The 14,933-nt window shown below is 44.5% G+C and overlaps 1 protein-coding gene across 1 annotated transcript in view; it reads left to right on the top strand.

The window, feature by feature from the left end:
- The window catches only part of LOC146179759 (ATP-binding cassette sub-family C member 3-like), an 84,560-nt gene that overhangs the window by 28,641 nt on the left and 40,986 nt on the right, over positions 1-14,933 (top strand). The window contains exons 10-14 of the mRNA XM_084579331.1: positions 2,478-2,645; positions 5,151-5,326; positions 6,697-6,772; positions 9,468-9,684; positions 10,659-10,969. Of these exons, the coding sequence (XP_084435457.1) occupies positions 2,478-2,645; positions 5,151-5,326; positions 6,697-6,772; positions 9,468-9,684; positions 10,659-10,969 (948 nt within the window). The remainder of the gene's footprint in view (positions 1-2,477; positions 2,646-5,150; positions 5,327-6,696; positions 6,773-9,467; positions 9,685-10,658; positions 10,970-14,933) is intronic.

The raw sequence follows: 14,933 nt of genomic DNA, 5'->3' as shown, positions 1-14,933 counted from the left end.
GGTTCAAATAAAGTACTGCCAATAGGCCGACGTCGCTTCAGCATTCTCTGGCGACCAGGGCGTAACTCAATTGAATGGCGTTTTCTTTATTTACATGGGCATATAAGGAGAGATGGGTGCGTGATATTGATGCTGGCTACTGCTTTGGAGAAGAATACGAGGCCACTGCACAGATGTTATACAGTTTGACAAAGCAACGCAACTGCAACACAGAGTGCACAACTTAGTACACACTTCAGAAGATAAAACAAAAATGAGCGGTCATATTGAATGAGCACAATCGTAAACAACACACAACCAAGCACCTATAACGGTGACACGAGCGCTGGAATAAGATACCAAAATGGACGAGAACACGTGAACACGAGAATGACTATAACACAGGCAGAAGGATATTAATTGTTAGGATCTACAAATAATATTAGTAATGATAAGCAGGGAATAAAATATTAGTAACACTGACGAGATAACGATCAGGGGAAGAAGTAGTTCTAACACTAAGTAATTAGATTGAAGTATTAGCTGGTACTTCCCAAGGAAGCGACTGTCATGGAGTATCATGAGCTCCTGTTTCTGCAGGGCACATGTGAGCCACAACCTAACAGCTTTCTGAAGGCAGAGCGGCATTTTTTCAATAGCGTTCATGTCTCTCTTGAATCATGTTCTGTGATTACCGTGCTGTGGGCAATCCTATAGCAGCTAATGTATATCCTCATCTTCACGGCCACACACACATTGTAGAGCTGTCCTCGTGGCCTATGTTGTGTACATAATGTTTCGTCAAGGTCGTTTTCAAAAGCAAGCGTTGAGCTACAGTGTTTCAGAATTTATAGTGGAGGAAAATATCAAACGTAAGATGAAATTGATCAAGTAAAATTTTTGGACATGTATATGCTCATTTATATGCTTGGAGGAAGTATTCAGAGACTTCGAATGGGAGCAGTTAGGAATAAGGGTAGATGAAGAATACCTCAGTAATCTGCGATTTGCTGATGACATTGCCTTGCTAAGCAACTCGGGGGATGAACTGCAAATAATGATTGATGACCTAGACAGGAAAAGTAGAAAGGTAAGCTTGAAAATCAATATGCAGAAGACTAAGGTAATGTTCAACAGCCTCGGGAAGGAACAGCAGTTTACATTTGGTAGCTAAGTACTGGAAGTAGTAGGCGAATATGTCTACATAGGACGGGTAGTAACCGCAGATCCGGACCATGAAAAGGAAATAACAAGAAGAATAAGATTGGGACGGAAGCGCATTTGGCAAGCACCCGCAGATTATGACTAGCAGCTTACCGGTATCGTTCAAGCGGAAGGTATACAACAGTTGCAGCTTACCTGTACTCACCTATGGGGCTGAAACGTGGAGGCTAACCAAGAGAGCTCTACTTAAGTTGAGGACAACCCAGAGGGCTATGGAACGAAAACTAGTAGGGATAACATTAAGAGATAGGAAGCGTGTAGAGTGGGTCAGAGAAATAACTCAAGTTACCGACATTCTAGTGGAAATTAAGAAGAAATGTACATGGGCAGGGCATGTAGTACGAAGAGAGAATAACCGATGGTCGCTTAGGGTAACAAACTGGATTCTAAGGGAAGGAAATTGTAGCAGGGGGCGGCAGAAAGTTAGGTGGGCGGATGAGATTAAGAAGTTCGCAGGGGTCACGTGAATGCAGCTAGCACAGAACCGGGCTAAGTGGAGAAATATGGGAGAGGCCTTCGCCCTGCAGTGGGTATAGTCAGGCTGCTGCTGCTGCTGCTGCTGCTGATGATGATGATGATGATGATGGCGGTGATGATGATGACGCTCATTTAAACTACTATTTTGGCTCATTTCAATGCGCATGTCAAACGCTGCATAATGGACACTTCGAGAACGGAGTGCCAGAAGAGGAGGTATTTGTGTGTGCTTGCCTAGTCGAGGCACCCGCCTATGATTTTCCAGGAATAAATCAATGCTCGGGTATCCGCTGAAATACTTCAGTGTACTGCTTTTTGGCAACTGTTACAAAACTTATGTGCTTCATATACCAGCTTATCATTTAAAGTGGTTGTGCTTGCGCCAGTTAAGGATTTCAGGGCGGGCTGGTACTCGCTGAAGGTCACCCACACATACGTGGGTCAGGAATCGATGATACAATTGAAGGGCCAAAGAAATATTTCAACTCTAAGAACGTTTATCAGTTTAAGTGACCGTTTCTCATCCAGCTGTGGAATCATAAACGCGATAGAGCAAATAAATGTTGAAGCTCATGAGGGGTCAGTATATATATTGATGTAACCACGATACCGCATAGCATGAGCTAACTGTTGAGCCACAAACACGATACGGCCACGCGTTTTCTCTATCCTTTTAACACAGAAGCCAAACACTGGGATAAAGAGATGTTATGGTCTTTTTTTAAATTCACAACTTTGTAAACGGCAGGTAAGTATGCGTGTGCTTACGGTACTCTTACCTCTGCACGTACCGCCAGGGCACTAACCTGAGCGGTGGCCAGAAGCAGCGCATCTCCATCGCCCGTGCAGTGTACAGCCGGAGCGACGTCTACCTCCTGGATGACCCCCTCAGCGCCTTGGACCCAGTAGTGGCCAGCCGTGTTTTCAGGGACGTCTTTGGGAAACAAGGACTCCTGCGCCACAAGGTGGGTGTTCGAGGCGTGTCCAGTGTGTCCATCTGATGCTGTTTCTATTCTTGTCTAGGATATGCCGACAGTTTTGAAGCGCCAATTTTGTACACAAATGTGATATTATGCATTTTATGATTTGTTCTACCTTAACTCTATTCTATTTTTGTGAAGAAGAGTTAATCTTTTTCTGCGTTTCAGACGAAACACATTACGTGGTTATAACTACACACTGTTTGCACGTGTGGAAATTTCCTCTCAAACCTAATTTTGTCGAATGGAATTTTTCGTATTATGATAAAGCATTACTTTTTCATAAAAAGACTTGGGAATCTATGCCTGCTTGCTAGATGGCCATAAAAATCCCAAAGTTAACAAAAAAAAAAATAGCGTGATGTCACCAGTAGGACGCATGATGCACAAAGCAATCCGAGCACCTACGATGAACCACGTGATGCACTATGACCAATGCGCGACTGAGGCCACAGCAAAAAAAAAAAATTGATATGGATCAAATCCTTAGATGCCCTAAATAGATCGTCATCAAAAGCATTAATTCATTTATAAATAATTTACTTTTGCGAAACTTTCTACAAACATTCGTACACTGATATGGCTGCGGAGTCGCATTTATGGTGCGGCATTGCACTCCGCCAGACAGGGTGTAACTCAAGAAGATAAATTACATAATGACAGGTTCAGCTGTCCCCCTTAGGTATGATCCCAGTGTCGTGCAGTGACAGAAGGTAATCTTTCTTTGGCACACTGAAAGACGTCTCAAAAGAATACTGCATTATTTCAATGCTTGTAAATGTGTTCAACAGTTTCAACATAATTACAAAATAAGCAGTTCTTGCCCACGGTACAAATATTTCATTTTGGCTAGGCAATTTTGTGGCCGTAGTTCATCAAACTCGCCTCACATAGGCAATTTCTGAGAGTGTATCAGAACTGTGACGGAACCGCTGGTCTTTACACCATCCTGTAGTACCATATGATTTGCTGTTGAATATAGCATGCACGCATTTATGCCGTATGCTACCAGCAGATGGCAGTCAATTTGGAAGCGACTCGCTATATCGAATCGAACCGACTACGTATGTACAGGGGTAGTCAAAAGTTCTCAGGCCGCAGGTTTTGCTTCTGCTAAGGATACTCTGGCACGTGAGATCCCATTAAAGATATATCAGTTATTTAGGAGGTTAGAATAATGCTTCTTCTACACTCCATAGGTATTTTTGAGATTTGGGGCCGTCGCAGCTGCCTGATTATACTGCCCAGAAAGAGACCCTGTGGCCTGGGAACCTTTGACTGCCCCTGTACTTCTCATTGCAAGCGTTTCTAAACTTTTATATCGAAATTTCGATGCAGCTATTCGTCATATATCATTCCGGATAGTGTCATACCAGTTCTCGTCGCATATAACATGCATTTGCTCATAAAGGTGGAGGCCGTTTGGCTATCATGATTCAAACACACAATATTCATGCCTTAAACACCTGCCTTCAAAGCGAGTTTTCAACAATTACGCACCCACGGAAAGCGAGATGTATGGTAGCCCACGAGGAGAGAAATTGAATGATGGCATTATTGATTATGTAATTGAGTTATCGATAGTCGTCTGGGGAGAATAATATTGCTTTTGGTTTGTTTAAACTAATCTTCTCCGCCATCCGCTGCGACAGTGACTGCGATTTAAATTTTCCATGCCTTTATGGGCATGATGACTTCAAAAGCAGCAGTAAATAATACGGACATTTGCAAATTTTCTGATGCATGATTTGATGCCACGATTTAAGTAACATACAGAAGGAAATCCAACGGTCAAAGCACGGAGCCCCTGAGGGACAGAATGACAGAATGACCGATTGTGGTAGAATAAATCTGGTTATTCTTTTCGCGGATGAAATTGTTTCACTGGGTCAGGGGGACAAGTTGCATTAATTTTTCAGATCACAAAGACATACAGGCTGACAGTGAAACATTCAGATTTTTTTTTACCGATATGTCCAAAAATTGAATCATTACCTTATTATCAGCCCGCCTATAGTACAGCGGGGCAAATACATCTTTCATAATCCTTCAATTAACCTGGTCCTGTGCTAGTGGCATGTTGAAGCTGCAAGCTGAAGGTGACAATGATGATGGCTTCTCCTAAAGGTTTAACTTTAAGCCTTACCTAGCTTTGCTTATCTTGATTTCGTCCCTGGAAGACCAGTTTAAGCGTTCTTCCTTTATGAATCGCCGTAACTCGCTTGTCAATAAAAGATGAATGTAGTAATGCCCTGACCGGTGAAACATCTGTTTCGCAAAATTTTAATTATTTATAAGGAATGCCCTCGTCCTCCGTACTCCTAAGCATATTTCACATTGAAATTTTATGGTGCGCTGTTTAAAAGTGTTTCTGTGCTCTTTGCTAAAGAAGGTCACCCTCGTTGAATGCGTTTGCAGTGCGTGTGTTGTAGCTAATGTTTCACGACCCCTCAGCTTGAGGATGTACGCAATCACCCGCATCTGTTTCAGACTCGCATTATGGTGTGCAACCAAGGTCGCTATTTGTACCACATGGACAAACTTGTCCTGGTGAATGACAAGCGTATCAGGGTGTACGATAGATTGGAAGACCTCCTCAGGGACCCAGAATCGCCCAATAATTTTCGCGAAGTTCTGGAGCGGCGAGACTCCTTGAATAAAACCGGGTAAGAGTCTTGTTTTTAAGTCCTCATGCCCTGCTTTCAGGAGGGAACGCTGAAAATGTAGGAAAATATTGCTTCTCTGTAAACGTTGCGGGAATGTTCGATGAAAGGCCCACATGAGCATCTATTCAACATAGGCTGCTGTATGGTTTCTAAAACAAATTGTTTCCCTCTCTTTTCTTTCCAGTTCGCCAAATCCTGCTTTTCTTGTGTCCTGTGGTTTTATAATTTCGCTGACATCAATCACGGAAATCACGCTTCAATTCAATAATTTTCCGCGAGAAGTGTCACACCTCATCGCGAGATTCCACAGGATAAAGCGAGATTGTGACGTCATCAACTCGCGACGTCATCACCCATAACCGGACGTGAAGTCATGGCCGGATGTGATGTCACATCCGGTCACAACTTCACATCACGTTGCCTTCATCACGCGATTCATACGTATACAAAACTGATACAGCCAGGCGTTCGATCCAGGCGGTCGTGCTGCGCCTTTCATTAGCCACTTCCTCGAATGCCGCACTACACAGCATACAGAAGCAGACGCAGTAAAGCAGTAATCAGTGGCCTTTCAAACAAAGGCTTTCACCTCATCGCACTTTAGTGGGCTGAAGTTCCTCCTAAAATGTTTTTAACCATGCTTTGAGTGAAAATAATTTCTGCGTGGTGAAAAAAAGCATCAATAGCTATTTTGTACAAATCCGAGATTTGCTAACATTCGTTATTCGTTGCTCGTAATTCGATTCTAGTCAGGTGCCCTCTAAGCACCAGGTCCTTAGGGGAACTTGGCTTTGTACACGTCAATAAATGAAACTACCTTGCCCGTGTAGAAACCAGAGCAGTAAGTATATAAAAAATTTGAGTCAACTTCTGATATTATATTTCGAAGAGAGTCTCACATAACATGTGTGCGCTGTAAACAATCCCGCCCTATTTCGATGAACACAAGGGCTCATTTGCAAGGTTTCATCCCGCAAGCTGGACATTTTGAAAGCAATCTGGCACTTCTGCCCTGCTTGCATGCCCAACGACTCTCACTTTGCCGCTCTCAGATCGTGTTTGCGACGTCGTTAGGATCCGCGAATTAGGGCTGTTGGCCAGAGTGTCACCTCAGTGAAACCATATGAAGCGACAATTTCCAGCAATTGCTGACAGACTTCGGTCTCAGTGGATCATATGGTGTTTAACAGCGGTGCCTGCAATAAATATTAAATAGCCTTGCTATACCATATATCTGCCGGAAAAACAGCATTAGACCGAGTTTGGTTACTCAGAAATGGGGCCGATAAGGAAAATTTTTTCACCAACCCAATGGTCCTGCTGCTAAATTTAGTCGTTGGTTGGAAATTGACACAACGCAATGGTTGCAGTTTTGGCTCGGAGGAAATCGAAGAGAACGACATCGTTGGGAGGATTACTGAAGAAGAGTACGGCAAATCCACAAAGGTGAGTCTTCGTCACATTTTTGGTTTTAATGAGCCGATTACACTTCGGAATGAGGTGTTTGTAAGCACTGCAGTAGCGTTGCCAGAAATGTAGTGGATAATTTTTTTTAGCTAACTGGGCTAGCTCATTGATACATTGTTCCAGTGCGCAATGTCCACTGGAGGCAAGTATCAATCACGTGGTCTCGCGTGTTTTTGGTGATCCTGAAACATATGTGGGTGATTGAAGGATGCAACTGGCGAGGCAGGAAGAAATGGTTAGGAAGAAAATCAAAGCCTGATTACGAAACTTAATAAAAACAAGCTTCTTCTGAATACGAATGGGTACATGGAATAGAAAAGCGATTGAGGTTATGACGCGGTTTGCTTTTTCGTAAGATTAGGACGGTTAGAATAAAGGTTTGTTGTAGGAAGTAACAAAAAAAAAACATTTTTTATCGACACACGAAAATGCGTACGTATTACAACCGAAATATTCGAGTTTTTTTCAAGGAAGAAAGAAAGGAAGGAAGGAAGGAAGGAAGGAAGGAAGGAAGGAAGGAAGGAAGGAAGGAAGGAAGGAAGGAAGGAAGGAAGGAAGGAAGGAAGGAAGGAAGGAAGGAAGGAAGGAAGGAAGGAAGGAAGGAAGGAAGGAAGGAGGGAAGGAGGGAAGGAAGGAAGGAAGGAAGGAAGGAAGGAAGGAAGGAAGGAAGGAAGGAAGGAAGGAAGGAAAAACCTTATTCAGCCCTATGTTATTTTTGGGCGGTTTTTGAGGCGTCTTCGAGCTCCTTTTCGCATCCCCAGGAGTCTCCTCCGTCGATCTCGTCCACTTCCTCCCAATGGTCGGATGCCCTCAGTCCAGGGCTCCGCTGGCCATTGCCACCCGTTGAGCTCGCTGCAGCAGACCTTGCTGGTCTTCGCAGCGGTCGGTGGACAGCAGAGTTTCCAATTGCTCCGCACTCGGGTTTCAAATCTTGGGGACCACGTCTATGTTTTGACAGGCCCATGTAATGTGATATAGTTTGGGCTTTTCGTCGCACCACGGACATCTGTCCGCGTATATAGTATGGTGTATGTTATATTAGTATGTATGTTATATGTGTATATTAGTATGTTAGGTTTGGATATGAATCTGTCTGTAGTTGTCTCGAAATGACCGCTTCATCTCTGTTGAGAGGACTGTGCGGTGGGGGATATCGCATTCTTCCTCTATAGTTTTCTAGTATGGCCGAGTATACCTTAGGTGCTGGTAAAAGTTCCATGGACTCGTCAGATACTCGGAAAGTAGTGTATGCTCGAGCTATCCTGTAGGCCTTCTTGTTCCCTGCCACTCCCATGTGCGGGTGGTCTATAGCCGAGTGTGCGTCAGATTTTAGTAACTATTTGTGTTGTGCGCAGCAGTCACTTCTACAAGCATTGAGCAGAACGATGATTTTGGTAGACAGACGGCCCTAGGTGCGAACAGCTCAAAATATTAACTCGCGGTGGGTATGATGCGCATGCATGCCGTTAAAAAGACCATGGGAAATTTGCATTCAATTCAATTTGCATCAAAAATTGATTCTCTAGCATTTTGTTTATTTATTACTGGTGCTTGCCCGTTGGCAAAGGACGCATTTATCGGCCAAAACGTTGAATTTGAAAGCTTTTCTACCAAACGCTTCAAACTCATGACAAACTCAGTGAGGAAAACGGGTTGCCTACATATTGAAAGTATTGGCTTGGTAGCATTCCCCCTGAATCCACGCTGAAAAAAAAATGTGTTGACGCACGCATATTTTCAAAAAAGAGCGATGACGGCACCAACTATAATTAGATTCATGGTACTCTTTGTAGCCAACCGATACTGGTCGACTTCGCTTTCTGCTCAGTGTCTCTTTACGTGGCGTTGTCGACAGCGAAATATTGCGGGGAAGAATGTACTTTTACGTCGAAAGCCTTTCTAGGCTCATGTAGCGAAAATCAACGCGCGGTATCTGTGCGCCCGATTTGTGCGCTGATGTCACTCGCAAATAGCGGACATGTGAGGAAGGAGATCACGAATGTAGACGATTTATGATTATAGGTAATGAATGAAAGTTATAAATGGACATTAATAAATTTATTGACTAATGTTAATGACTAGTAATGATGATTAATAATGACTAAAAATAACGTATAATTACCAATATTTCAAAGTATGGCTTGTAATGACCGCAGGTTTTTGGAAATGAGTAAAATGCTTAGCGATGAGTGGTAATCACTACAATGACTAGGCGTGACTCATCATGACTGCTGATGACTACGAAACAACCAAAATATCAAACAGCGACTTGTAATGACGGCAACTGATTGGAATTGAGTAAAAATGCTTAGCGATGAGTGGTAATGATTACAATGGCTAGACATGACTCATCATAATTGCTAATGACTACGAAAGGACCAAGTGTCAAACGGCGTCTTGTACTGACACTGCTGCAACGGATTGAAAATGAGTAAAAATGCTTAGCGATGAGTGATGATGACTACAATGACTAGGCATTATTCATCACGATTACGAAAATAGGCTTTCGATGACTAAGCTTTCGCCGTTCACCTCTTAACAGACATTAAGAGACCTTCCATTTTATTTATTTTTTTGCTTCGGAATTAGCCTCACATTCCAGGATGCTAAAGAAAGTTGTTTATGAAACGTAAGAGATACGGACTAAAGAACACCGCGCTTTTCCTCTCGCCAGACAGGCTGTCAGCTGTTCCGCGCCCTGCTGCGGCTGGCGCAGTGGCCGGCGCCCGTCTGTGTGCTCGTATTCATGGCGGCTGGATGCGCGTTCACATTGGGACAGCTTTGGATCAAGCGCTGGACAGACGCCACGACTGCCGGCGCCGGTGGAGGGAGCTCATCTGAGCAATCAACGCCATGGGTGGAGGTCCTGGTGTCGCTGTGCGTCCTAGACGGTATGACATCGGACGTGAAACGCAGCTTCAGCTCGAGGAGGATTGCTGTTAATGGGCTGTTTGCTGGATATAGGTTAGAAACATATGCACGTGAATACCGAATCTGAGATCTGCTTTAACTAGGTGAGAAATATGCTCACGAAGTGCTTGCTGTCGATGCTTAGTGAGCCTGTGACCAGCACGAACTGCGCGGGTTCGGATTCAAACAGGCGGTTTATTTGCAGCCATATAAAAGGGCTTTGCTATAGTAGTGGAGGATAGGCCCTCACACGTATAACATGGTCCTTTTAAGAAGGCGGGCAGCATATTAACAAAGCGCTACGTGTTTGTAGTTTAATCTCACTCATATTCCAAATGCTGGATTTTAGGGAAGCCTATTGGCATGTATCCTGATCACTGACCACGGTTAATGGGTACTCCAAGTGGGTCGTGAGAAGAAAAGAAGCCGCGTAATTCGACCAAAAGCTCTAGCTTGTTTTTTACCCCTCAGTAGTTCTTAGAAGCTAGTCGATGTGGAGACCTGTCGCAGTTTTTCGCCCTTGATTTCCTCAAATCCAGCGAAGTTTTAGTTAGGTTTTCCAAGAAGGTCCACGCTGCAATGTAGTCTTCGCCGGTCTCTTGTTTGCACTTCACTAAGGGAGTAAGGTTATAAGTGATGTCTTAGTGACTTCAGAAATTTTTATCAGCTGATGTTTCTTAGCGTGCACTGACACCTTAGTGTACTATGACACGCTGCGTTTTTGCCCCTATCGCAATGCGACCGCCTTGGCCGGGATGAAGCCCGCCTCGTAGAGATCAGAAGCTCAGTGTTCTTACTACTGAGCCATCGTGTCAGGATAAATGAAGCTGGGGATTCTATAATACAAATAATGGCAAATTGGGAGAGACTACTTCACTGCATCTGTGCAAGCTGGCGCAGGTATAAATTAACAACGTTTTTAAAGAGCTTTGCCTGAACGTCACTTCCTTTTCAGTTGGCTTGCGCATCGTGGGCAGCGTGCTTATCGCCGTTAGTGGAAAATGCCTGGCAAAGTCACTGCACGACGAGATGCTGAGCCACATTCTACACAGTCCGGTGTCCTTCTTTGACGCATCCCCTCGAGGTCGTATCCTGAACCGCTTCTCATCGGATATGGATTACATCGACACGCGGGCCTTCCTCAGCGGGAAGCAGAGCGTCCAGAACACCTTCGTCACCATCGCCAAGGTGGCCGTCGTCGGAACGCAGTCTCCAATCGTGGTCGGCATCACGGTGTTCGTGGCCTTGTTGGCTGGATACGGAATGGTGGGCATGCTGCACTATTTACAAACGCCAAAAAAAAAAAAAACTAACCCTTTCTTTTGGCCAAACAAACTGCTGATATATCTTTGCACAGTGTTCGGTTTGCTTTTATTTGTTGCGATTTAATGCTTATGGCGCGAAAGAGGGATTGATTACAAGTCGGCATCTCAGCCAGGCGGTCACATGTTTCTTTCTGTCTTCCTTTTATTATAGTGCCTAGAATATACTATACCTTTATGCAAAGCAGAAATCGTCCCGGAAACGGACGTATTATCTTAGATGCACAGAACATGGAAATATTACATAGTGTTTCAGGAAAAACTAAGTAAATTAAAAGTTGTGGGTCTATAAGTACACCAAAAATACTTGCAGGAACAAACTCGCTCCCGCGGCAGGCGCAATATACTGCGAAAGGCCTGTAATTATTCAGGTCAGTAAAACCTGCAAAATTTTTTAATTATTGCAGTTGAATGGTTGATTCAAATGGGGAGTTCGAAGCCGTGATCAAGGCAATGTCATATCAGGTTTTGAAAAGAAAATAACCTTATTTTTAAAAGCAAAGAAATAGGTTTTTTTCGGCAGAAAACTAAACCTGACCGCCAGAGGCAAGCTGAAAGCTGGGTAAAGACGCGACGTCCTGTGATGACTTGATGGAGCAGCAAGGACGCCAAATTCTAACTGCCTACTGTGACATGACATGTCATTGACTTTGCTTCTCTCAGTCGCTCCTAAAGTATAATGACCACGTAGTTGGCAATGACTGACTTTTCCCATGTACCAAGCTGCGAGGCAGGAGAATATACATGATGTGGCGCAATGCCTCCCATTTTGAATTGGGTGCAGTTGCTACTGCTGAAATTATCACCTCACGTGGCATCACGTGGAGCATCTTTTATGACAAGTTTCGCTTCCGTACTTAAAAAAGCTTAGGATTTTCACACGCTACAAGGCGTTAGAATATGAGCATTTCTTTTTCTCAAAAATACATGTGGCATATTCTTGTTTGTGGCTTAGAACTTGTGCCAACTGCTCAACTGGATAATGAAAGATGTTGATCAGTAGGCTTTAATTAATTAGAGAAATAATTATAAGCTTCCTACAAAATTTTGTCCGCCACGTCAGAGAGAATATACAACTGGAATGTTATATTTTATCTTTACAATATACGGGCCTAAGTTAGGCATAACTGCGTTACCAGAAATCTTTCTCGTCTGGATGCTCTCATGGATGGGCGCCAATAATGTTTTCGCTTGGACGTGTCTACTGCAGGAATGCAGTACTGCGTTGTGTGTTGCTTCCCCAACTGTTCACATAGAGCTGCCGTCAAATATTTAGCGCCTGGCACTGAGAACATGTCACCAGAAGGGGTGGTATCAAAAGTCACACTTCGAAACAGTACGTCATGAGTCAGAAGTTAGCTGCGTCAATTAGGCATAAAGTAGATGACGGCGTAGTATCTTTTAACGAGAGCTGATGGAGGAGGGACATAACGTCGTGCCCTACTGCTCGCTCAACATCCGTCATGGCTCGCTTGCGTCTTAGTTGGAAAGGGCACTGTGACGTCCGCCTTTGTTGAGCCACCGAAGCGGCGAGTGTGACGACGGTATGCACAACAGATACTCTTTCACATTCCATCTTCCTTTCTATCAAAGTGCTTTCCTTGCCACCCTTAACAGTAATAGGGGTGTGGCGCTTTGATCGTTGTTCTACCCAATCCAGGCGGTAGATTGAAGTCCAAGGACAGACTTTGCCCACACCACTGTTGTATCGCGAGTAGATAAAGATTAGGTCAATTGAAAAATAAACATATTGGCCCGCCCAGAAAAGTATTTTTGATTTAAAGGTGACAAAATAAAGGAGGAAAACTACTACAGCGGCCATCAGCTGGGGGAGCGGGCCCGGGGAGACTTCCCTAATCTCCTCTGGGAAGTATAGTGGGAGGGGGTCAGACTAAGTAAAAAGGATGGGTTGATGGCAAGGGGTTATGAGAGTGGGAATGACTGGAGACAGCGAAAAAATTGGCCAAAAAATTAATCCAAATGAATCAAGCTTCCTTTCGGACATCCTGAAAGGGTGAGCACTCGTCTTAGCGGAATATGTGGCCCTCGACCTCCAAGAGCATTCCAACCACTGCAAGGCGTTTGCTGAGTTTCAGACTTCCGAGACAAGTCCCTTTCGTGAGGCCGCTTTTGAGGTTCCAAGTCACCCGTGGCAGGTATCGCATCCCCTACCATCTCTAGATACCAGAGATGGGGATTTCGTCATCGTTGAAATTTTCATCTCTACTCTAAGGTACTAAGCGTGTGGTCACAATTACCGACTCTGACGCGCACTGGTGGATACTCTTCCCGGGTTTGACGTTGTAATAGTATATAGGATGGTATACCGTTCATTCTTCAGGGTGACCAGTTCTGAAGTCCCATTAGTGTCAGTTTGTTCTGACCTATGTGAAAATCACTGCGCCATACCTAAAACGAAAATCCATTCCAAAAATAATATCCTTTGAGCAATGCTCTAAATTAACAAATTTTGTGGGGTGCGTCTCATTGCGAATACTGATTTGGGTGGTGCATTTGACAATAGGATATACGAGGTCACCTCTTGCTGTTCGTATTCAAGGGCCACCCCACTCAGTACTCAATTTCGCAGTCGCCGACAAAATTTTCAGCTGAATACTGACTAATAAGCACCGGTGTCAACGAGCGTAGCTAGCTCGTGATCATCGTAACTATATTAACGTCGCTGGAAACTGCAGAACTGTGTCCAGAGGGGGCAATAATTCATTGTACGACGTTTGAACATACATAGAGGCCCTTTGTGCCGGCCCACTTCTGCAACGCCACCTTCAGGCATAGCCCTAATGTTTTGCCGACGAGGAAGATGGAGATGCTTACACGTGAGACCCGCGAGGAAAGGAAACTTAGCGACGTGATGATGATTCACATGATATAGATCTTGTACCTGTGATGGAGGACGTCAAAGATAGTCCTGGATCTCCTGTGGCTGTTCTCCGTAACGGGGCCACGGATCATGTCTGTTAAATCCTCGTAGGCCGAGTTCTCGATATAGGAAGCGAGGGTACATGTTACCCGGCTCACCGCCCATCCTTGCTATGGGACTTCAAGACTGGTCTCTGTGGACGATATACCATCCTACATACTATTTTAGCGTGAAAAACAACCGGTTTAAGAGTATTCCCCACTGTGCGGTAGAGTCCGTACTCGTGACGACTTGCTTAGTACATTAGAGTAGAGATGAAAACTACTCACGGCGGCGAAATCCATCTCTCTGATATCTTGAGTAGGAACGGGGTGGAGGAACCGGCGGGGGGGATAGAGACTCTCAAATGCGGCCTAGAGTAGGGGATTTGTCTCAGATGTCGGAGACCCGGAAAATGACTTGCGGTTGTTGAAATGCGCTTGGAGGCCGAGGACCACACGTTCGGCTCAGGCGAGTACGCGCTTTCTAAGGAAGCCCAAAGCTAAACTCACCTTTAAATGAGGACGCGATAGATTTCAGGGCGCCTTCAGGAAATAACCACTGTCATTTACAAAATTATTTGAGCCTTCTGTGTTTCAGATGGCCATGGTGGGTTTCGGGGGGGGGGGGGGGGGGGGCGATAAAAGTCTTGCGCTCCATGTCGGTCAGTGCCAACTATGAGAAGGTGACGTCCTGGGTCATCGTATCACAGTTATAGAGTGGCCCCTGGGACAGCTTATAGCTGCTCAAGACTTACGCCAGAGCAGACGCTGCTCAATGGAGAAATGGGTACTTAAAGCTGCACTCTAGAACCCACAAACGTTAGAAAACAACTTCAATAATGGTGTCACGTTGTGGTGACAAGGTCGATGACACAAATGAAGAATCTTATAGTGCAGGGAAGGAACTCTTTATTGGGCTGACTTGCGCCCGCAAAAGAACTAAGCAAGAAACGTGCTCGTCGATCGTCGAACAAGGAATGCCCGTC

The sequence above is a fragment of the Amblyomma maculatum genome, chromosome 9 (genome assembly GCF_055883805.1).
Source record: "Amblyomma maculatum isolate TAMU_Amacu chromosome 9, ASM5588380v1, whole genome shotgun sequence".
NCBI classification, from domain to species: domain Eukaryota; kingdom Metazoa; phylum Arthropoda; class Arachnida; order Ixodida; family Ixodidae; genus Amblyomma; species Amblyomma maculatum.
This window is presented reverse-complemented; position numbering and strand designations above follow the sequence as displayed.